This window comes from Tursiops truncatus, chromosome 7, assembly GCF_011762595.2.
Source record: "Tursiops truncatus isolate mTurTru1 chromosome 7, mTurTru1.mat.Y, whole genome shotgun sequence".
Classification (NCBI taxonomy): Eukaryota; Metazoa; Chordata; class Mammalia; order Artiodactyla; family Delphinidae; genus Tursiops; species Tursiops truncatus.
Genome location: NC_047040.1, coordinates 38,016,949 through 38,041,977, shown reverse-complemented (window position 1 = coordinate 38,041,977; position 25,029 = coordinate 38,016,949). Strand labels below are relative to the sequence as shown.

General features: G+C 40.5%; 1 protein-coding gene across 9 annotated transcripts in view; it reads right to left on the bottom strand.

The window, feature by feature from the left end:
- The window catches only part of ANKRD44 (ankyrin repeat domain 44), a 317,342-nt gene that overhangs the window by 32,992 nt on the left and 259,321 nt on the right, over nt 1-25,029 (bottom strand). For all 9 annotated transcript variants that reach the window (XM_073807446.1, XM_019939220.3, XM_033859922.2 and 6 more), the window contains exon 17: nt 3,375-3,446. In XM_073807446.1, the coding sequence (XP_073663547.1) occupies nt 3,375-3,446 (72 nt within the window). The remainder of the gene's footprint in view (nt 1-3,374; nt 3,447-25,029) is intronic.

Below are 25,029 nucleotides of genomic sequence, written 5' to 3'. Positions count from 1 at the left end.
GGTCTATTCCCATCCTAAATCAGGTGTTAAGTGGGTAAGTCTAAAATATCTCCAGGAAGAAGTAATCACACAAAAGAGCAAATATGCTGGTTCAAAAAGCATGTAGCATTTTGGCTTTCGATAGACAACCCAGTTTAAGCCTTCACTAGAGGTGGCAATCAAACATTTCAAATTTGTTTTACAAAAGACTTTAAAAAAATCTCCTTAAGTAACTTAAATACTTCTTAAACATAATTAATTTCTTTGAACTTTTTAGATTGGAACTGAGGGCAGCAAGGAGAAAGAATTTGGGATCTCAACAGAATCCATGAAACAATGGGTCCATCTGGAAATCTCGACAGCTGGAGCCTTTCATTTGCATAGCCGTGTTTCTTGATTTAATTTTTTTCAAGTGGATGAAATGCTTATGAAATTCACTGGGCAGATAACCCTGGAGACTTGACTCATTCAACCAGGAAATAGTAACTCAAGGCCGGTCAGGTTTCTTGGGGTAGTCAAGGTTTGGGGGCATCTGGTTCTCTTTCACTGTAGAATCTTCCACGGAAGAAATAATGTGCCTTGGGTTTTAATCAAGTTAATTGCTACAGGGGGCCCTGGGGAGGGCGATGGGCATACTTGCGGGGTTCTTGGAGCAAATAATAATTTCTTTAAAATGTATTAGCTTTTAGAGGGAAAACATAAAATAGTTTTAGAATTGACCCACTGCTATCACCCTGGTCAAAGTTATCACCATCATCGCTTGCCTGGTTGTCTAGTTTCTGCTTTGTTCCCTGACAATTTAAACTCAATGCAGACGTTAAAGGGATCCTTCTAAGATAAAAGTCGTATCACAACATCTGTCTCCTCAAAACCCTCCAAACGGTTTCCTCTTTTGCTCAGTGAAGAAGTCAAAGTTCCCCCTGGAGTCTGTGGCCCTCCCCCGCCTCCCTGCCCCCTCTACAACACGCGGACCCCTACCACCCTCCCTGCATCACTGTGCTCCAGCCATGGTGGCCTTGCTGTTCTGGGAACATGCCAAGTGTGCTCTCACCCCGGGGACTCTGCACTTCTGCCCAGAGCATTCTTCTGTCCGAGAGCAAATGGTTAGCTCGTCGCATCCCCGGTCAAACGTGAGATGCTATGTTGTGGGAAACAGCGCCCAGTCTGCCACCTCGATGCTCTCTGTCTCACTGCTCCCATTTGCAGCAGCACTTCTGACCACCTGCCACGTTGTATATTTACTTGTCTATTGTCTCTCCTAGACTGCACACTCTACAAGGACAGTGGCTGGGTTTTGTTTGTAGCCATGTCTCCAGCTCCCGAAACAGTGTTTGGTACACGCACAGTCAGTATATGTCAAAGGAAAGAATGATAGTGATGTTACTAATAGCGAGGATGATAGTGCCAGGTGCTGTTCTAACTGCTTTACATGCATTAACCCAGGTCATCCCCCCAGTGGCCCTATGACAGAGGTACTGCTATTCTCCCCGTATTATGAGTGGGAAAACTGAGACACAAGAGGTTAGGTACTTGGCCAAGATCATACAAAAAACAATTAAATAAATTAACAAATTGGAAAGGGTTTGGGAATCCTTAACTGACTCACTCCTTTTAATTTACAGATGGAAAAACCATGTCCAGGCGAGTTGCTAATGAGAAGACTGGTGGCTAGGATCCCCTAGGTATAGAACTACCAAAGCCCAACTCTCTCCAATGATATTGTACCACCCTGTCTTTACAGGACTGGGAACCCACAACACTTAGCAGAGCACCTGGCACCCAGTAAGCACTCAACAATAATTTTTGAAAGAAAAAGAAAAAAAAAGAATGAGAGATGATAGAATTTTTTGGAAGCTAGGAAAGTCTCTTCTCATGTTACCAGCAGGCTTAGCAATGCAATCAACCCCACCTTCATAGGGCATGAGAATTCTACCTGAGATAACCTTTCCAATAGGCCTCTCCCAGCTTTGGGGTAACTTCCCCAGGCACAGCAGATGGCTGGGCAAAGATTCTAGGGTCAACCTTTAGAGCAACCTGTACTAAAAGCCAACTGGTATGAAATTTTATACATGTAAATATCCCGCCCTCCATCCACCTTTTCTACTCTAAGCCCATGTCTGGAAGAAAGACGAATGGACATTTTAGCCTGATTTCACTGGACTCAGTGTGTGCGTGTGTCCGTGTGTATAGTCCTGCATTGGTAGATGTGGCAGAGGGTGGTGAGTGGGATGTTATCAGGTGTGCTGGTGAGTATGTGGGGAGACTGGCAAAGAAGCGAGGGCTCCATGAGTGTGATTGGTTCATCCCAATCCTTGTGGGATGGCCTCATCCCTTCTTACCTTGCCTGACTGCTTAAGTATGCCATCAGTAAAACGCTCCTCTCTGCTCTCCAAAATCTCCATCTCAATTTTTCATCAGAAGGAAACTGAGTAAGTGCTTATGTGTGCGTGGTACTGAGTGACATGTCATAACCATTAAACACAGAGACCCAGCACCCTACTCTTCCCAACATCCAGTCTCTGGGTGCATCCAAACACCTTCTTGATGGCCCTGGACCGAGGCCTCACAGCTCAGCAGAGCCCTGCGTAGGTGAGCTGGCTGTTGCCAGTCTGAGAGGTGCCTAGGGAACAGCTGCTGCTGATCGACGGTTAGCAAGACCTTAACTGAAGTAGAGTGGTAGTGAGCTTCCCAGCTCGGTCACCCTCAGAGAGAGTTTGGGGATCCTCACTCTGAGCTATTGCATTTCTCTTCAATGACTGGGATGTGGAAAGGAAGCTTTACTGGTGGCAGAAAAATTCCTGTTCCCCTCCCTCCCAGATCTCACCCAGTACAACAATCAGCCCCTGATACCTCCTCTGAGACCCCGATTCCAAGCCCAGGCAGAAGCAGCAGAGTTGGAATTATGCATATTTTCATCTTGCTCTCACAAGTCTGTATTTAAATATCTCAAGTTTTTAATTGTGGCATTCGATTATCTGTAAGTTCGGTTCTTGCTGTCTCTACTTAAATCTCTAAAACCAAAATAAAACATTTCCTCAGTTTACTGATTTAGCTACTAGATAATAATAATTTAGAGACTTAAAACATAACAATCATTATTCTTAAGGGCACTGTGATACGGTTTCAGGCACGTTGTCTCTTTTCCTGTATCCTCACTTCACAGATGGGGAAATCGAGGCTCAGCCAGGGTAAGTCATGTGTCTGAGGTCACCAGTGAGAAGCCGGGATTGGAATTTGAGACATGCTTTCTCACCGCAGCCTCAGCCTTCACCCATGTACTGTTTCCATTATGAGTTATTATGCATTGCTATGCTTCCCTTTTAAGAGCAGCCTAGTTTTAGGAACACTTAGGTTCTTTTTGTAACAGGGGAAGCTGCCCACAGCATCTCACTTACAGCTAAGTGGAGCGGACTCTTGGTAGCACCAGCATCTGACTCTTCAAAAACGCTGTTGGTTCTTTCCAAAAGCTGTGGAGACACAAAGAAAACAACAGTACGTGAGTGCAATTTGCAGAAGGAATCCTACTTTATGGATACAAACGTTGTCATAAATGAGAAAGGAGGCTTCAGAAACTTAAGAAATCATGCAACTTCTCAGAAACATAAGAAATCTGATATAGCATATCTAAAACAAATATGCTAACTGAATATTTCAACTTCTAGGTCATCTTAGCATTTGTTATTCAACAGAAAGCTTTCATACTTGAAAAGTTGCTCAGCTTCACCAATCTAGGCAAATAATTCATGTTAAATCCACTTCCCACCCAGCAGATCGTCACAACGAGAAAATTACAATACCCCGGGTCTATTCCATTATCAAACACACATTTATGGAGATAGCATTGCAAAAGACTTAGGAAGCTCTTGTTCTCACGGAGCTTACATTCTAGAGCGGGAAAGCAGAGACAAACAAATAAACAACATACACGTAAGAAGATATCTGGCAGTGAAATATGCTGTAATGAAAGTAAAGTAGGGTGATGTGAAATGGAGTGACTGGGAAGTTACTCTACAGCTGATGGCCAGGGGAGGCCTCTCCAAGCAAGGAGATGACAGTTCAAGTGAGACCTGAATAAGAAGAAGAGTGAAATCAAGTCAAAATGTGGCAGGAGAGCATTCTGGGAGCAGGAAGGAGTCAGGGCAAATGCATCAAGTGGGGATGAACACGGTGAGTTCAAGGAATGGAACAGATAGTGTGACTAGGGTATGATGTTGGTGAGGGTGTCAGGCAAAAGACATTTCATTGACTCTTGTTGGGAGAACAAATTGCTAAAACCTTCCCGGGCAATTTTGTGCATATCTTTGACCCTAGGAATTAATCCCCAGTAAATAATTAGACAAGTGCACAATGACACATGTATAAAGAAATATATTCATTCAACAAACACTTGATGAATGACTACCAATGTGCCCAGATACTGTTCCATGCACCGATTCAATAATAAAAAATATATTTAAAAATCAATTTTTTCATGGGGGGCAGGGCAGGCAATAGAAAAAGGAAGTTATATAATTAATTAGAAGGCCGTAGGTGCAATGGAGAAAGATAAAACAGAGAAGGAGGGTTCAGAAGGCTGGAGGAGAGGTCCATTTGCAACTTTAAATACAGAGATCAGGAAAGGCCTTACTGAGCAGCTGATGGCTGAACAACATCTGGGGGCGATGAGAGAGCCTTGTGGATATCTGAGGGAAGAGCATTCCAAGCAGAGGGGCCAGCAATTGCCAAGTCCTTTAGCGACAGAGATGCTTAAGATCATCAGTGAGACTGGAGTAAGGTGATCAAGGATGAGAATGACAGGAAAGGAAATCAGAAAGATGGTGGCACTGTGGGTGGTAGTATCACAAGGAGCCTTCTGGGTTGTTGTAAAAAGTCTGTGACTTCTATCCTGAGTGAGAGAGAATTTCACTGGAGTGCTTTGAGCAGAGGGGTGACATGTTCTAACTTTTAGACTCTAGAGAGACCACTGAAGAGCTGGGGCAAAAGTCCAAGAGAGAAATAACGGTGGCTTGGACCAGCAGGGAGCAAGTGGGGACAGAGAAAAGTGTTGGACTGTGGATATTTTTGGAGGCAGAGTCAACAGGATTTGCTGATGGATTGAATGTGAATGTGTGAGAGAGAAGTAAAGGATGACACTCAGGATTCTGTTGTAAGCAAACTGAAAGATGGAGATTCCACGAACTGAAATGGAGAAGTGAGTGGAATATATGTAGTGGGAAAAAGCAGAAGTTCGATTTTGGAAATGTTAGGTTTGAGATGTTTTTAAAGCATCAAAAGTACATGTTAGGGCTTCCCTGGTGGTGCAGTGGTTGAGAGTCCCCCTGCCAATGCAGGGGACGCGGGTTCGTGCCCCGGTCTTGGAAGATCCCACATGCCGCGGAACGGCTGGGCCCGTGAGCCGTGGCTGCTGAGCCTGCACGTCCGGAGCCTGTGCTCCGCAACGGGAGAGGCCACGACAGCGAGAGGCCCGCGTACCGCAAAAAAAAAAAGTACATGTTAATCGGCAGCTGTAGGATACACGGGTGTGGACTTCAGGGTATTTAAAGCCATAAGGCTGGATGAGATGAGCCAGGGAGTACACAGAGAAGGGAGACTGGATCCTGGGCACCCAACATTAAGAGCTAGAGAGATGAGAAGGAACCAGCAGGGAGATGCAGATTGAGCAGGTGAGCTAGAAAGAACATCAGGAGACCAGGAGGTTCTGAAACCAAGTGAAGGAAGAGTTTTAAGGAGAGAATGCACAGCCGTCTCAAAAGTCCTGACAGGTCAAGTAAAATGGGGCCTGAGAATTGCCCATTGGGTTTAGGAACATGGAGGCTATTAGTGACTCTGCTAAGAGCAGTTTATCAAGACATTGTTTATATGGGAAAAAAACCCAACCAACAGAAAATGAATAAAGAGCAATAGGGATGGAGTAAATAAATTGTAGTGGTATATATCACCACTTCTGATAAGCTCTCCCTCTTTATGTTGCTGTTAAGTTCTTCTTTGTATAGTGATGCATCCAAAAGGGATAAAAACCCAACACCCAAAGCCTTGATGTGTGGTGAATATGGCAGTATTCAATGTCCACTCCAGCTTCCTGACTGATGGGATTGGGCTGCCCTATACTGCAGAGACTAGACAGCTCAAAACTACATTTCCTAGACTCCCTTGAACTAGGGTTTCAGATCTGATTTAGGTTCTGCCAACTGGATGCAGTCTGAAATTTGAGAGACAAGTGAGCAGACGGCATCTCTGATTTCTGATGGTAAGCAGAGTCATGGAGACTTTAGCTTGTCTTTTAGCTTCCTGTGTGCAGGCTACTATCTTCGTGAGGGTAGAGAAGCAAGACAGGGATATAGGCATCCGTTTTTGGCAGTGTGGATTAAGCAGATGCTGTGTGGCTCTAGGGCCAGTAGCAGTGGCAGTGACAAGTCTGTCCCCGTACGTCAGCTGGGGTGGTGTGTCTATGGAGCAGCCATTCCAGGGCTGCTTTCTGATTCCCCATCTCCCTGATCATGAGGAAGGGGCAGCCACCCTGGCAGTCCAAGTGCACTTTAGGTTTATTTCTGGAGGATCAGCCTAGGGCACCCTCTTCTAGACCTCCCAACAATATTATAAACACCTTTTTTTTTTTTGCGGTACACGGGCCTCTCACTGCTGTGGCCCCTCCCGTTGCGGAGCGCAGGCTCTGGACGTGCAGGCTCAGCAGCCATAGCTCACGGGCCCAGCCGCTCCGCGGCATGTGGGATCTTCCCGGACCGGGGCAGGAACCCGCGTCCCCTGCATCGGCAGGCGGACTCTCAACCACTGCGCCACCAGGGAAGCCCTGTGTATTGTTTTTGTAATAAAAACACTAAAGCTATTTCTGTTTGAAATAAAAGCCATTAACCTTACTTTTTACTTAATAGAATGATGTACACAGACCCCTAGATAGGTCCAGAACTCCTTTCTAGTCAATGCATGTGAAACAAAATGTTTGCATTCTCTGGTAGATCAAGTAACAGTGTAAAACTTACCATCTAAAAGCACACAATTTCAAGTTTTCAAATAATACAATACAAATAATTATATCGGGAGTATGAGACATTTTATGTTTGTTTTTATTAGTGCGAGAATAGAATTTGGAACTTAAGCAATCTAGGATACATTAGAATAATGAGAGCAAATTTAATTTTAACTTCAAAACTAATAATTTTAAAACCATCTGCCATACATAGTTGAAATAGAAGTAGCTTCAACTGCTTGAAAAGGCTAGAAAACAGCTGTTCTTTGCTTTGTTTTGCAACATTATCACCTGCAAGAGTTCCTGGAATTGACAGTGCGTACCAACTCCAAATCCTGTCCTAGGATGAACTTTTAATCAAAGGAACACAGAATCATTTCCACCATTATCACAAACACGATGAACAGAGGCAAGAAGACAATGTACTGTTTACAGTCAAAAATTAGGAATATTCCCAGAAGATTTATTGTGGCAGATTTTTCCACACGTGTACTTTGATCATTCTAATAGCATGTGATTTTTACTTCAGTCATTCACTACACATTTGCTGAATGTCATCTCCGTCAGGGAGCCTGGGTTAGGCACCAGGATTCAACTGTGCAGTGAACAGATGCGGTCACTGACCTGAGAGAACTTAGAGGCTAGTGGGGAACCCACAGAAGTTAACGGGTAGTGAAAACAGTGAGGCAAGAGCTAGGATGCAAGATGCTATGGGAACATGAAGGAAGAGGTACCTGACATAACCCTGGGGGTCAGAGAAGACTCTTCTGTAAAGGAAGGTTTAGCCTGAGACCTGGATGGTAGAAATCTGTGAGGCAAAGAGAGAAGGGAATTTCTAGGCAGAAGGAAGAGCATGTGAGAACACAATAAATACGAAAAGCTTTAAGTTTAATAAGACTAGATAGCATGTAGGGGTAAGGAAAGAATGAGGAGCAATTAGGCTGGAAACGTAAGCAGACGACAGATTAGGTATAGGGTGATCATATCATTATCGCCCAACTCAGGACATTTATGAGATTGACAATTGCGCCGGGATTAACAGCTGTAAGCCAGGACATCAAATTAGGATAATTAGTGAGAGTCATCGCAGTGCTTTCAGCCGGGAAGAGGCATGATCATGATCAGATTCTTGGGTTTCATGAAAACCTCTCTGTGCAGTGTGGTAAATGAGGTGCAGTGGTGCTGGGGGTGAGGACTGCAACCCTAGAAGCAGGGAGATCAGTTAGGATATTTCAACTATGGGATTTCTAAATTACGAATTAAGTTGTTAAGAACGGACGGTGGCCTATACTACAGAAGAGGCAGAGGAAATGGAAGGAAGTGGGGATATTCAGGACTTTCATTCACTCCTTTATTCATTCATTCAATAGTTATTGAGTACTGTGCTAGGCACTGAGATTTCCAGTTCTAAAATGGTCCTTACCCACATGAACCTGAGAGCCTAGAAGGTGTAATAGACATCATTCATCGACTGAACAGTGGAGGAAGGGGAAAGTGTAGGGTCAAGGATGACACCCAATTTTCTTGCTTTGGTAACAGGGTGAATTGTGATGCCTTCTTTAAGATAAGAAACAAAGAGAAGGCACAAGGTCGGGGAGGGAAATTGTGTGGAGCTTTAGTCTGAAGTGCTGCTGGGACATTTAAGGGGACATGTCCAGTGGACAGATGGATATAATGTTTGAAGCTTAGAAGAGCGATCTCGGCTGGAGTAATGGATTTGGGAATCATCAGCAATGGCTGAGACAGGAAGCCCCCACTGTGGATGAGGCTGCCAGGGAGAATGTGTAGTGAGAGAGGACGTAAACCTCAGGAATCCCAGTATTGAGGGTTTGGAAGAGGAAGAGAGTCTGCAAAAGGGGTTGTGAGTAGGGGAGGGTACAGAGGGGTAGAAGGAAAACCAGGAGAGTGAGGAGGTGATGGTGATGGTGATGGTGATGGTGATGGTGATGGTGATGGTGATGGTGACTGGTGGCGGTGGAGGCTGTGATGACCATGATATGAAGGTGCTGGCGGTGATAAGTGGTAATGATGAAGATTCTCACTGATGACAACCGGAAGGTACTAAGCATTTACTACGAGCTGAGCATTCCATGGGTCACCTCGATCTATCCTCAAGTAATCCATTAAGTAACTTGCTCAAGTTCACACAGCCTGGAAAATACAGATGAGGAAACTGAACCAGGTCTAATTCAAAACCCATGTTATCTACCTCACAAAACAATGTCTTCCCATCAACTGATAAGCTGAAACTTTTTCCTGATATTAAAAAAAAAAAAAAACCCAACAGGGATGAGGGTAGGAGACAAGAAGAGTTTTTGTGTGTGTGTGTGCATGTGTGTGCGTGTTTTTAAAGTATGTGGGTCTTTTTTATGTCTCTAACTTCAACAATTCCCTCTGATCTTTGAGATTTTCCTCTTTGTTTCCTAGGAGTGCTAAGTAGTCATTTTAGTTACACAGCAGTCACAGGGGACCTTAATTGGAACTAGCTCCTCTAATATGCCTCTTCCTTTAGCGATTCTTCTTTGTTAGTTAAGAAGGCAATGTGAAAAAAGTGGGGAGAAAAGCAATTTGTAAGTCATTCAAAATTGACGTTTATGTTTAGAATTTTCTTTCTAATTTAAAATTGATTCTAAACATACAGAGTCCAAGGGATGATGCAGATACACAGCACTGCTCAGAGACTCGACTCTGCACAAACGACTCAGGGGAAGAATATGGGGGCCGGAGGGAGACAGAGAGCTCCTACCATGACTCATTATACAAACTCGCACTTCAGCCTGTGGTTGGCAATATTACTGGAAAATAACATTGCTCTACAGAGATCACCCGCAACCTACCTTGTCAAAATCCGAAATAGAATGGCTCTTTTGAAACACAGTTACAGCTAAGAATACATGCCAAACAAGCAGCATCACAAAAAGGCAATGAGTTCTGCACATAAAGCTTGTAGTTATAAATCAAAGAATATAATTTATACGTAACATTTACACAATCCATGCATTCACATGCTAGTTTTCACGTTGAATTACACTCATAAATCCAATGTACACGTCCAATATGTCACCATCAGTTTCTACTGGCTCAATAAAAAATTTGCACTCATTCCAAGGATCGACTTGGTCCTCTGCCTAAAAAATCTATTAAAATGGCTGCTTTAATAAAGCCTTTATCTGGACTACTTAATCTTATTCCTGTTTATCTCCAAAATCCCAGAATTGCTTCTTTTCTCATTTGATCAATCATTTATGAAACTTGTATGGAGAATCTAGCACTGCTTGACCTCTACCTCTTCTCCCACAGCGTCCTCCTACCACCTTGCGTTTGCCAAGACTCTCTTGGCTGAAAAAAACAGAAGGTCTGAGATTCAAGCTACTCCCAACCCCCACTGACAAGTAAAGATGGGCATCTGAAGTGGGAATTGAGAGAAGAAAGCTAAGATGAGAGCAAGCAGGCTTTTCAACCATCTTATTCGTAAAACGTGAACTCTCTGGTTCAGCTCGGGGTGGGGGGTGGCTGGGATGCTCTATAACTTTGGGGGGCCTGAGAAAACGATTGTATTTAAGATTATAACAATTCATAGGACATTTTCTGAATTTGGAAGGCATTTTCACAGGACCAGAGGACTCACACGAAGAACAGCTCAACGTCTTAGATTTTAAAACAGCAGAGGTAATAGAAGGCCAAGTTTAAGCCTCTTTCTCTAAAAAGTGAATCTGTGATAACAAAATCAAGAATAAATATGCACTTGACCATAAGCCAACTGGCCGCTAGGTTAACAAAACAGTGATCTGATCCAAAATTGCAAGGAAACACACAAATATTACCCTCTAGCCGGGAACTCAAGCTTTGTAAGTAGTATAGCTTATGAGTAGTTATTTGAAAATATGGCAGGAAAAAATCCAGGGATTTCAAGAGACCTTCAGCTGAACTAAACCAGTTTCTAAATGTGCTATTTAAGAAAGCAGAAACCAAGTATGGTTTGGAATATAAAAACGAAAAGGTGTAGCCAGTGGGTCTGTGAGGTAACCCTTGCTCTTGTCAGTGCTGGTTAGACTTGGACTACATAACTAGTTTCCACAGGTGAGGAGGGAGAAAAGGAGTTAGAAAACCAATCAGAAAATATCCATGGGGACCATGTCAACGAGGTGCTCTGAGGAAAGTTTTAAAAATGGATTTATTTATCTTTTAGCAGTGAGGACATTTATGAGTCTTCAAGTCAAAGGGCTGGAAGCAGACCAAGGTCCCTGGAAAGTTGGCACCTCTGTCAGAAATTCTATTTCACATTCCACTTGTCTGTGCCTGAGAATGAGATGCTGTTTAGGCAACCTCAAGGCCGATCCTGAGTCCACTGTGCTGTGACCTGACTCTGGCTCAGGCCAGAAGAGGGGGCTGAGTCTGCAGAAGTTTCAGACCACCCAGCCTATGTCAACGCTCCATTCAGAGGCTCCCAGGGGCACAGGATAGAGCTCGGGGGATCCCACAGGTCTTCCAGTCTCAGGCTTAATATAATGTTTCAGGCCATACGGGACCTCAGTGGACGCCAGGCCTTTGAGCCTAGCCCAGAATAAACTAGCTCCCTCCATGATGCCACTTCAGTAACAGCAGTGACTGTTTCTCAGTATTCTGCTCGCACCCCTTCACAGCTATTAGAGAAAGCCGTGTTGCTTGAAATTGTTAGTAACAACAATTACTGGAGACTCAGTGGTTCCTAGAAACGCATGAATCTAATCTAATTTCTGCCTTCTCCACTCAATTCCGTAAGTAAGGAACCGTTAACTTTCTATACTTGTGTAAGTCAAGGTCTATGCAACTTCAAAAGGAGATACCACAGTGTGAGGAGGGCACTACCAGAAGCTTAGCTAGATTAAGTTTCCAACTCTTCTTGGGAGCCGGTTTTGATAACTCTGCTTATCTCCTCCCTCCAGTGTATATTCAGTTCCTGGTGATTTCCTTGCCAATTAAAAGGCAGAAGAGCCTGTAGTATGTGTAAGGAAGGCTAATGAAACCTGCTGTGAAGATAAAGGCAAAAGCAAGGTACAAAATGCGTGGTGTTCAAAAACTATCTTGCAAGAGCCTTAAAATTGTTCATGTACTTTGACCCATAAACCTACTTCAGACTCTATCCTGAGAAAGTTTTAAGCCCGAAGCCATCCAATAGTGAAACAGTATAAACAACCTAAATAGAAGAATGTCTAAGTTATGACTGATCCAATAGTTGAACATTATTTAGCTTAAAAAATGTTTACCAAGAGTTTTTAATAGCACTGGGAAAGGATCATGTCAGAACAGTTTATGGAAAAATAATCAATGCATAAAATTGCATATTTAATACTATCTCATGTATGTAAAAAATAAAACATGTGAGAAGGAGACTGGAAGGAAATAAACCAACAGAGTTAATAATAACTGCTTTGTAGTGGAGGGACTTCGGGTGTTTGATTTCTTTCCACTTTTCTACATATTCTAAACTTTCTACAACAAATATAGATTAATAAAGAATAACATAAATTTCTATTTAAAAGTGAGATGGTTGAGTCAGATGATTTCCAAGGTCCCTTTAGCATCCTATCCAGTCAAAATTTAGGCAGGGGGAGGTCAATGTTTTCACGACCATGAGTGGTATATCCTTATTAAATCAATAACACCATTCTGGCTAGTATTACTATTGGTTGAGTACATTCCTTCATGGCCCTTAAATTGCAAATTCTTTAGGGGCAGGGACTACCTATATCTTGTAGGAGGTATTCAATACTGTTTATTGAATTTAATTTAAATCTGATAAGTGAATGAGAGAGCACTAGTGGAATTAATTACAGGGTGATAACACATTTGCTGTCTTGACACTGCAGAACTATCAAAAACATTACTGGGATCTTATATTTTGGATGGATTTTTCCCTTTAGAAAAACAATGTGAATACCATATGCATTGCTACATTTAATAAATCGACCAACCAGCAAAACAAATAAACAAACCTGACCTTTCATAGAACATGGTCTTGTAACTGAAAAATGCTCTAGGCTAAGTGTGTCTTTCTAAACCAGGATGTCAGTTTGCTGTTGCCAGGTAGTGGTAGAACTCATCCTGAGGTGACACTCTGGCCTTCTGTCATAAGGAAGTAAAGAAGACTAATGTCAAATTAAATTTTGATACGATCGATGTACCAATACTATGAAGAAGGTATGGTACTAGTAAAAGAATTCGAAACACATTTTCTGGTTGTAAATACCTAAATCAGTCCAGAGAAAGCCAGCTAATATGTTTTTGAAATAAAAAAACAGTAGAATTCTTTTCATCTTGCCATGAGTGAGCCTTCTAGATAAGGAAGAGCATTAAAATTAACTCATAAGAAATGTCACTCTCTTTAGGGAAAAGATAAACATGGTTCCTGAAAACACAAGGACTTATCCAAGGTTGAAGCCAAAACTGATTATGGAGAGAACAAGGGTTTTAACCCACTGAAGGAGTTGCAAAGAATCGCTGCAGAAGCTATCGCAAATGTGAAAAAATCATCAAAGTGCTCCCTATTATTTTCGAGGTTCCCTGGCAGCTTTGGATTTAAATGATTTAACTAATGCTCAGAATTCCTAAATTCACTTTTTCCTAAGCAGGATAAAAAATATGAAATGACTATATCTGGGTTAAATAGAATCAGAAGGCATAATTCACCATAATAAAGAAAGTATTCTCTTTGGTTCCACAGTTTTCTATAACCGAATTTGGTTTCATTCTTTTGTGTGGGCAGTGAGCCAAAAGAGGGAAGGAATGCTGATGGCTTTGAGACAGGATAGAAAAAGAGAGATAGCTGAAAAGGGTCCTTAAGAAAATCTCTGAGGGAATAGGCTGCAGTCACCAGCAAATTCCAGAAGCAGGAATCTCAGATAAAGTGTGCGCCTAGGTTGCTGATACCAGCAAAGTATGCCCTGGGGGTACCCTTAATATATCCACTAGGGATGTGATAGTGAGTATGGCAAGCCCTCTTGGATCTAGCAATAATTACTGCAAGGAATTTTCTGTACAACAAAAAACTTGGCCTATTCCCTTGATATTCATAGTAAAGGAATTAGCCTAGACCATGCCTACAACCTCCTGAATTTTGCAGAATAATTCAAAAGTTAAGTTCACCCTTCTATATCAGCAGTGAGTTCAACACATTGGTATATTCAATTCAATTGGTGTATTCAGTCAGAGCCAGCTGACTCTTCTCTTTTGGATCCTGGCATTACATGTGTGTTGTGGTGATGCTGGGATATGTGTGTGTGAGTAAAGGGGCACAGGGGAGGAAGATAAAAGCAAAAAGTCTGTGCTAATCAACCACAATCACACGTGGATAACATGAGTTTAAGGAAAAAGAATAAGAGGGATAAATATCAAGAGGTACTAGACAAGATTCCCTATTGTTCAGAAAAATGGTCCAAAACTTGTAAATAAGGCAAAGAGGCTAATTCCATGTCCTTTTTTTTTTTTTTTTTTTTTTTTGCGGTTCGCGGGCCTCTCACTATTGTGGCCTCTCCCGTTGCTGAGCACAGGCTCCGGACGCGCAGGCTCAGCGGCCATGGCTCACGGGCCTAGCTGCTCCGCAACATGTAGGATCTTCCCGGACCGGGGCACGAACCCGTGTCCCCTGCATTGGCAGGCGGACTCTCAACCACTGCGCCACCAGGGAAGCCCCCATGTCCTTTTAAGAATCATACTGAGGCACTGTTTTAACAGGTCCACCCAAGGATTAATTTTTAGTAAAATGTTAATTAAGGGAGCAGTCTCTGTGAAGTTACATGTTAACTTGTAGATCTGTTTCCTGCAGAAATACACATTATTTCTGTGTGGTAGAAAAGATAACTCTAGAAATTATAGCTTATTGCTGTTTTGGATGGTAACAAGTTTTGTATCTTACCTAGCTTACTCTATTATTATTTTATTAAAGTCTCTATAAATGCTCTGCTCCTCAAATGACCCCTGAATAAACTTTAGCATCTTAGTGGTTCCATCATTACTTAATGAGATTTTTATAAAAATCTTTAACACATGTTCTTTTTCTCCTTTTATGAGAGTCTCATTTGAAATTTTTTGAGAAGTATACTTTGACACCACCCATCGGCTCCAATCTTAATACAAGACCTCAAAAGTCTTAATATCCTTTGGAAATGCCTATAACAATCTCCCCCGTCAATGTCGTTCCACAATGGACTCTCCATGGGAACACTGAGAGAACTTGAAAAGATGCCTTCCTCTCCTTCCAAAGAAACTTGTGCAGATACAGGGCAGACAGAGCTATGATGTCCCACGATCAGAAAATCAGTCCCACTGAATTTCCAATGAACCCTTCTCAGGCTCTGAGACTGAGGAATCATGGGCTCCCCTCCGCTCTTCAAGTGTCTACTTTATCCAGAGAATCATGGTAGTGGCCAGGAACTCTTCATTTGGGCTGAAGGCCTTATGGTCCGCATTTGCTCATTTTTATCCCAGGAACAGACTGGAGTTGCCATATACCAACACTGCCCTCTTCTCACCACCCCCCAGTCTAAGAGAGGAGGCATAGCCTTGAAGGGCTATGTCCCTTCAGCACACTTTGGGGGTCTCACAGTGGACCACCTCTTCTCTCTTTCTGGCCTCCTTCCTGACTTAGAATCCTCAGCAGAACTGCAGGGAGCCTCACCCCCGGGCAGACGCCTGTAAGACATAAACCTCAGATCACGTACAACCCAAGAGGCAGACCCCTCTCTCCTCCTCCATCTCACCTCTCTTTTAAAATAAATCTCTCTGCAGAAGAAAATGAAATTCACAATAAAGCACAGATCATTTTCGACTGAAAGCAAGAGCACATTAATTTCATTTAAGCGAAATAAGTAAGATAATTCAAAGAATTGTTTCTCTCAAAGCTCATAAAATTTCATTTCATTAAATCCTGTTTTCATTTATGTAAGATGACTATTCTGCCATGGTTATTTTATTGGTATAGGAATTACAAAAATATAAGAAAATTATGGTTTTAGATTTACAGAAGGTGTAACATACACAAAAATCGCCAAGTTCTATTTTCTTTAGTATAATGAAATTATGATGCTCCTCAGCCTGATTTGTTGTCTGTCAGTTTAAAAAATGGTTTCTTCTGTGGGTCTTTCCGCTGTGGACCCCACCTTAGCCACACACTCTACCCTTAATTGAAGGGGTCGCTGGGGGCAGCCTGTAGGCTGGCATTTTGGCAAATCTAGCCTTCCTGGATTCTCCTTCTGTGAGGTGTTAGGCCATCTACCCATCTGAGTCTGACTCCTGTTATCTTGTCCTTTGGCTATTATTGGACAGGAGATATTGACCCTTCCTTCCAGAGCAGCCAACATTCTTGGAAGAGAAGGAAAGACCCTGTCCTTAGGGCTTAATTCCTATTCCTTTCAATTTCATCCTCCCATTCCACAGTTTCCCCCTCCACTACAACAAGGAAAACCAAAACCCCTTTCCTGCCTCCGGGACACATATGTAAATAACCACCATTGTCTTGGGGAACACATGCATCTTGCTTCCCATCCACCACCACAATACAAAATATAACTTGCCATCAAAACCCAGAGAGCCCATGGATAACTCATGAATTTTAATGAGTTTTAAAATCAGGTCCTAAACTATTTTATCTGCCTTTTACTTTCACAGACCCAGCAGTTCTAAAAATTAGTCATGTTCAGCTGATGGCAAGAATGAAGCATCTTCAGCAAACAGCTAAAACACGCTAAAATTTGTGAATTTGAGCCACCAGGATACAAAGAGAGCCATTTCATCAATTTGGGAGTGTCTATGCCTCCTTTCCCATCTGTTGTCTTTTCTTTCTAGCTGTTAATTAGCTCTTTGAACAGAAGGTGTGAGAGGTGGGGTATTTAATTACATAAAGTACATGACTATGGTCCTCACAGTTCTAAGAGGGACCATTCTCACTGCTTGCTGTTACCTTCAATAAAGGGATTAAGAAGACAGGTGAAACTATTGATTAAAATTAAGTTTTTGTATCACCCATGCACTTAGCCTAGTACCTCATTCCTATTAATGAAAGAAAACCTTAGAATGTTGTGTAACTTTATGTCACTCAAATGAACAATTTAAAAGAAATCTATACTCTTGTAAAGCTTTTTCCTTGTTGCTCCCAATTATCTATCAGAATGACTTTGCTGTGGTTTTAACAAGGCTTTATTAAAAAAAACTACCTCATATGCATTCTTTAAAAACTATGGAAAACTCTAATTTGGATGCAGTCCTGTTTTAATTTTTTTTTTTTAATTTGGAGCTTCAAACACGTCAGTGTACAGCTGAAAGGCAGCTGAAAAAAATTCAGAGTTCCATTTAAGAAAATAGGCACTGACGCTGTTAGCTCTGCACAGTTTAAACTAACCTACCGTCATTTGCTGTACAAGAGCACAGGTGTCAGATTTAGACCCTTTTGTTTTTCCCTTTGGGTTCTTTAGAGTATGGATGAGTTAGGAACACATTTGAAATAAAAGCGGTAGTTTCACTTCTGATTACCATGTTCATAAATTAGATTGCTGAAAGTTAGATCAGAATGATCTATTTACAAAATCTAGCAGCAAATATAAAAGTGGTTGTAATAGAAGTGTTTTCAGTTTTTGACTTTTTTTCTTTTAAAGTCAAGGGATCAGTGATCAAAAGATTAAAATCAAGAAAGCATATCTTAAAAGAATAAAATCACATCTTGCAGGACATTTTCTTTTTTGTTTACTCACTATATCCTTTGGAGTTTTAATGACTAATACAAATGGCAACTGAACATAACTGCATAAAAATTTGGGAGAGACCTCTGTGTTACCACAGTAAAAAGGTGTTTGTTTTGTTTTGTTTTTTTCAGAATTTCTCTTACATACCAAATTGCTCTGAAATTATCTGAATGGTTGATAAACATGGTGAGTGCTAAATTGCACACCAATTCCTGTAGCTTCTGGTTGCATGTTCCAGTTTTAAAGTCTGGCCCATAATGAATGTTTTCCTCAGGAGGGTGCTTTACATTTATTTATGATGATCAATTTTGAAGTATATGCCTGAAAAGTATGTGACATGATCCTGATAAATGCCCAAACATGCCAAAGCACAGACTGAGATTTCACCTGGTCCTAAAATATTAAAGTAAGCCATCAATTCATAAATAGCTTATGCAGATTCCTAGCTCTGCCATAAAAGAGGTATAAGAAGGAAGTTTTAGGTCTAAGCAAAACAATTTAAATATACCTTAATTTTAGCATTTATTTGCTGAAACAGCTTTGAAAAAAGTTTCTGAGTTGGTGCTCAGGGAGAGTGCTGGATTGGAAAGATTAACTCAAAAGTATTAAAATTAAATATTAATGGTAGATTTTATTAAAATGCCAAAAGAATGATCAAATTATCTAATAATTTCACAAATAGTCGCACAGCTTGAACCATCACTTGGATTTGTTTCCTTTCTTTCTTTTTTTTTCTTTTCTGCTCTTCCACTTAGGCAATAGGAAGTCAGAGCAACTCTATCAGTGGGGCTGTAAGCTTGTGCTATGTTGCTTTCACAGCCATCTTCTCTTTATTCTGCTGAATGTACAGGAGCTCTTCTTTTTATGCTTCTACATGCTGATGATTCTGTCTTCATTTTACTTTCCTTCCTCAATTGCAGTAAAGAAGTTGTACTGTTGTGCTTTCTCTGCTACATTAATGAGGTTAGGTTACTACAATCTACAATGCTCTGAAGGTATTTTATTTTTAACAGGATCCATCCCTTAACAACAGGGACTTAAAATCCTCCTCTATAACTCTGAGATAATCCCACCTGTAGTGTGGTGTTTATCTCCACCCCTGTGTTCACTTTCCCTGGCAGGTAGCCTAAAAGCATCCTCAGGAGGAGGAAGGGTGAGAGAAGGAGTTGGAAGTTCAGGTCTTTGTTATTCTTCCTCTGTCGAGAGACAGGCTTCTAAATACCAGTGGTCACTCTGATGAGCTTAATTTTCCTTTAAAGTCAACGTTTAAGTTTTGAAATTTTTTTCCATTGGCTTTTTAAAAATTTTATTTATTTTTTAAATTTTGGCTGCGTTGGGTCTTCGTTGCTGCGCACGGGCTTTCTCTAGTTGTGGCGAGCGGGGGCTACTCTTTGGGGCGGTGCATAGGCTTCTCATTGCGGTGGCTTTGCTTGTTGTGGAGCACAGGCTCTAGGTGCGTGGGCTTCAGTAGTTGTGGCACACGGGCTCAGGAGTTGTGGCCCACGGGCTTCGCTGCTCTGAGGCATGTGGGATCTTCCCAGACCAGGGCTTGAACCCGTGTCCCCTGCATTGGCAGGCGGATTCTTAACCACTGTGCCACCAAGGAAACCCTGCATTGACTTTTAAAATATAATTTTTAAAGAAGAGGTACTCAGGAAGGCATGCATTATTTAACATGGTGCCTAACTCTGGAACAGTATCTTGCCCTGAGGAGGTATTCAATAAATTTGTTTCAATGCATGAATTTAAAAAAAATAATAAGCATGCATTATTTAACATGGTGCCTAACTCTGGAACAGTATCTTGCCCTGAGGAGGTATTCAATAAATTTGTTTCAATGCATGAATTTAAAAAATGAAAGAACTGTACACTAATCTTTAAAATGTAAGTCAAAAAGCCACACACACACACACACACACACACATACACCAAAAAAACCCCAAAATGTGGTCCCTAAAAACTGTAATGGCAACAGCCAGAGATAACCAGATAAATTTTGTTATGTGCCCTCTTAGCCATATAACAGCTCATAAACACACATAAATCATGATGTATGTATTATTTTATAACTTTCCTTTTTGTGCTATTTTAACATGTAGTGAATATATTTGCACACATTAAATATTCTTTTGCAATGTCATTTTAATGACTACACAGCATTCAGTAAATCAGTAAAATAATCTCTCAATAATTTACCTTTCTCCCCTATTTTTGAACTTTAAGGTTGTCCCCTTCTTGGTATTATTATTATTAACAGGTAATGAATATTTGTGTGGCTGAATCTTTATGGATGTTCGTGACGGTTTCCTGATGATAAACTGCAGGAAGCAGAATATTTAAGGTTTTGATTCGTAATTGGCAAAATCTTTCTGGTAATTTAAATCAACTTTTGGTGTAGCTTGAGGTACAGTGCCTGCAGCTTTGCTGGGTCTTAGTTCATCATTTCCAATACTATTTACCCCTATCTCTGATTTTATACTTTCAAGGCTCATCAAAGCAGTCATTCACCAAGGAGCCAGTTACTGAACCCTCAGAGAGGGCAGGAAACTTGTATCTCTTTAATTAAAAACAGCTCCATGGGTATTTCCAGCTGTTCTTTCATGCCCAGCTGGAGTAGTGTACATGTCTTTCAATTCTTTTTCTCATAGCAATTCTAAAATGAATCTTGTACTCTTACAACTTTTCTAATCTTGACTGTGTTCATCCTTAATAAGTGAAGTAAAATGTGAATTCATTCATGTTTAAACTAAAACAAACATAACCTGATAGTTTCCACTCGCTTAATAAAAATAAATTTCAACTTGCAAGAAAAGAATAAAAAGGTAGCCTTTCTTTAAAAATAACAGAATTTATGGCTATCTATGAATAACTGTCTCTAGAAGACTATTAAAATTTTCTTTAAACATTCATCTCCAGTTGGTAAAATATTTAGAATTGCTATTTTAAGATGATAACCAAAATGCAATCCTCTCAAACATGACTGGACACAAAATAATATGGCATCTAACTGGCTACTCGCATTTAAAATTTAGCCTTGGGCTTCCCTGGTGGCGCAGTGGTTGAGGACCCGCCTGCCGATGCAGGGCACACGGGTTCGTGCCCCGGTCCGGGAGGATCCCACGTGCCGCGGAGCGGCTGGGCCCGTGAGCCATGGTCGCTGAGCCTGCGCGTCCGGAGCCTGTGCTCCGCAACGGGAGAGGCCACAACAGTGAGAGGCCCGCGTACCTTAAAAAAAAAAAAAAAAAAAAAAAAAAAAAAAAAAAAAAAAAATTTAGCCTTAACTATTCTTAGAAAATATACACACTGGGCTCAGAGTGGTCACTTGAGTAATTAAATGGCTTGTTCATTTTATTAATAACCACTATAAATTAATGAAAAAAGAATTTCTTATCTTATAGGACTAGTGCCACAATGTTTCTAGTAATGACAGAGATACTCAGTGTGCTTTAGAAGAACTTAGTAGAGAAGGACTTGAAACCTTTTCCAAAAAGTAGAGGGTAGGGTAAGAGGGTAGGAGGTAAGAATTTAAGAGTGATTTCAGTGAATTTTTTGAATGCCTATGACAAAAGCCCTCTGGAACTAAAAATATCTGCCTTCAAGAGAGAAAAAAAAAACACTCATGCACAATTTCTTTGTTGAAATACTTCTAGCTACTCCTTTAAGAACTTAAATCTTAAACCTTACTTTTAGCTCTATGAATAAGTATTTTACATGGACTTCCTGTAAGTTATGAAATAATTTATCGTCTACATCGTGCTTTTCTTAATTAATTAATTTGCGTCAGGTCTTAGTTACGGTATGTGGGATCTTCATTGCTGCGTGCAGGATCTTCATTGCAGCATGTGGGATCTTTTCAGTGGTGGCCTGTGGGCTCTTAGTTGTGGCATGCAGGATCTAGTTCCCTGACCAAGGGTGGAACCCGGGCCCCTACATTGGGAGGACAGAGTCTTAACCACTTGACCACCAGGGAAGTCCCTACATTGTGCTTTTCTAAATAGATCTATTTTCATAGATCTATTTTCAATCAATAGAGATCTTTCATCTATTTTCAATCAATAGAGATCTTTCATCTTCTAAAAATTTAGGTGCAAAGGATTTTTCCATAATCTTTACAAGTTCACAGGACACTACTATGAAGGATAGCTGGATCTTCCAAATACGTGCATGACAGCAAGCAATCCTTGTTTTACCCTCCATAACATCCATACAACCAGACGTTAATATTTAAGTTCTATGCTGTTAAGGAACATTCTCATTGCTTATTTAATTTTTTTTAAATTTTTTTAATTTTATTTTTTTATACAGCAGGTTCTTATTAGTCATCAATTTTATACACATCAGTGTATACATATCAATCCCAACTGCCCAATTCATCACACCACCATCCCCAACCCCTGTGGCTTTCCCCCCTTGGTGTCCATATGTTTGTTCTCAACACCTGTGTCGCAACTTCTACCTGCAAACCGGTTCATCTGTACCATTTTTCTACGTTCCACATACATGCGTTAATATACGATATTTGTTTTTCTCTTTCTGACTTACTTCACTCTGTATGACAGTCTCTAGATCCATCCACATCTCAACAAATGACCCAATTTCGTTCCTTTTTATGGCTGAGTAATATTCCATTGTATATATGTACCACATCTTCTTTATCCATTTGTCTGTCGATGGGCATTTAGGTTGCTTCCATGACCTGGCTACCATAAATAGTGCTGCAATGAACATTCGGGTGCATGTGTCTTTTTGAATTATGGTTTCCTCTGGGTATATGCCCAGTAGTGGGATTGCTGGATCATATGGTAATTCTATTTTTAGTTTTTAAGGAACCTCCATACTGTTCTCCATAGTGGTTGTATCAATTTATATCCCCACCAACAGTGCAAGAGGGTTCTCTTTTCTCCACACCCTCTCCAGCATTTGTTGTTTGTAGATTTTCTGATGATGCCCATTCTAACTGGTGTGAGGTGATACCTCACTGCAGTTTTGATTTGCATTTCTCTAATAATTAGTGATGTTGAGCAGCTTTTCATGTGCTTCTTGGCCATCTATATGTCTTCTTTGGAGAAATATCTATTTAGGTCTTCTGTCCATTTTTGGAATGGGTTGATTCTTTAATATTGAGCTGCATGAGCTGTTTATATATTTTGGAGATTAATCCTTTGTCCGTAGATTCATTTGCAAATATTTTCTCCCATTCTGAGGGTTGCCTTTTCATCTTGTTTATGGTTTCCTTTGCTGTGCAAAAGCTTTGAAGTTTCATTAGGTCCCATTTGTTTATTTTTGTTTTTACTTCCGTTACTCTAAGAGGTGGATCAAAAAAGATCTTGCTGTGATTTATGTCAGAGAGTGTTCTTCCTGTTTTCCTCTAAAAGTTTTATAGCGTCCGGGCTTACATTTAGGTCTCGAATCATCATGAGTTTATTTTTGTGTATGGTGTTAGGGAGTGTTCTAATTTCATTCTTTTACATGTAGCTGTCCAGTTTTCCCAGCACCACTTATTGAAGAGACTGTCTTTTTTCCATTGTATATCCATGCCTCCTTTGTCATAGATTAGTTGACCATAGGTGCATGGGTTTATCTCTGGGCTTTCTATCTTGTTCCATTGATCTATGTTTCTGTTTTTGTGCCAGTACCATATTGTCTTGATTACCATAGCTTTGTAGTATAGTCTGAAGTCAGGGAGTCTGATTCTTCCAGCTCTGTTTTTTTCCCTCAAGACTGCTTTGGCTATTCGGGGTATTTTGTGTCTCCATACAAATTTTAAGATTTTTTGTTCTAGTTCTGTAAAAAATGCCATTGGTAATTTGATAGGGATTGCATTGAATCTGTAGATTGCTTTGTGTAGTAGAGTCATTTTCACAATATTGATTCTTCCAATCCAAGAGCATGGTATATCTTTCCATCTGTTGATATCATCTTTAATTTCTTTCATCCGTGTCTTATAGTTTTCTGAATACAGGTCTGTGGTCTCCCTAGGTAGGTTTATTCCTAGGTATTTTATTCTTTTTGTTGCAATGGTAAATGGGAGTGTTTCCTTAAATTCTCTTTCATATTTTTCATCATTAGTGTATAGGAATGCAAGAGATTTCTGTGCATTAATTTTGTATCCTGCAACTTTACCAAATTCATTGATTAGCTCTAGTAGTTTTATGGTGGCATTTTTAGGATTCTCTATGTATAGTATCATGTCATCTGCAAACAGTACAGTTTTACTTCTTCTTTTCCAATTTGTATTTCTTTTATTTCTTTTGCATCTCTGATTGCCATGGCTAGGACTTCCAAAACTATGCTGAATAACAGTGGTGAGAGTGGACATCCTTGTCTCCTTCCTGATCTCAGAGGAAATGCTTTCAGTTTTTCACCATTTAGAATGATGTTTGCTGTGGGTTTGTCATATATGGCCTTTATTATGTTGACGTACATTCCCTCTATGCCCACTTTCTGGAGAGTTTTTATCATAAATGGGTGTTGAATTTTGTCAAAAGCTTTTTCTGCATCTATTGAGATGATCATGTGGTTTTTACTCTACAATTTGTTAATATGGTGTATCACATTGATTGATTTGCATATGTTGAAGAATCCTTGCATCCCTGGGATAATACCCACTTGATCGTGGTGTATGATCCTTTTAATGTGCTGTTGGATTCTGTTTGCTAGTATTTTGTTGAGGATTTTTGCATCTATATTCATGAGTGATATTGGTCTGTAATTTTCTTTTTCTGTAGTATCTTTGTCTGGTTTTGGTATCAGGGTGATTGTGGCCTCACAGAATGAGTTTGGGAGTTTTCCTTCCTCTGCAATTTTTTGGAAGAGTTTGAGAAGGATGGGTATAAGCTCTTCTCTAAATGTTTGATAGAATTCACCTGTGAAGCCATCTGGTCCTGGACTTTTGTTTGTTGGAAGAGTTTTAATCACAGTTTCAATTTCATTACTTGTGATTGGTCTGTTCATATTTTCTATTTCTTCCTGGTTCAGACTTGGAAGTTTATACCTTTCTAAGAATTTGTCCATTTCTTCCAGGTTGCCCATTTTATTGGCATAGAGTTGCTTTTAGTAGTCTCTTAGGATGTTTTGTATTTCTGTGGTGTCTACTGTAACTTCTTTTTCATTTCTAATTTAATTGATTTGAGTCCTCTCCCTCTTTTTCTTGATGAGTCTGGCTAATGGTTTATCAATTTTGTTTATCTTCTCAAAGAACAAGCTTTTAGTTTTATTGATCTTTGCTATTGCTTTGTTTCTATTTCATTTATTTCTGCTCAATCTTTATGATTTCTTTCCTTCTGCTAACTTTGGGCTTTGTTCTTCGTTCTCTAGTTTCTTTAGGTGTAAGGTTAGATTGTTTATTTG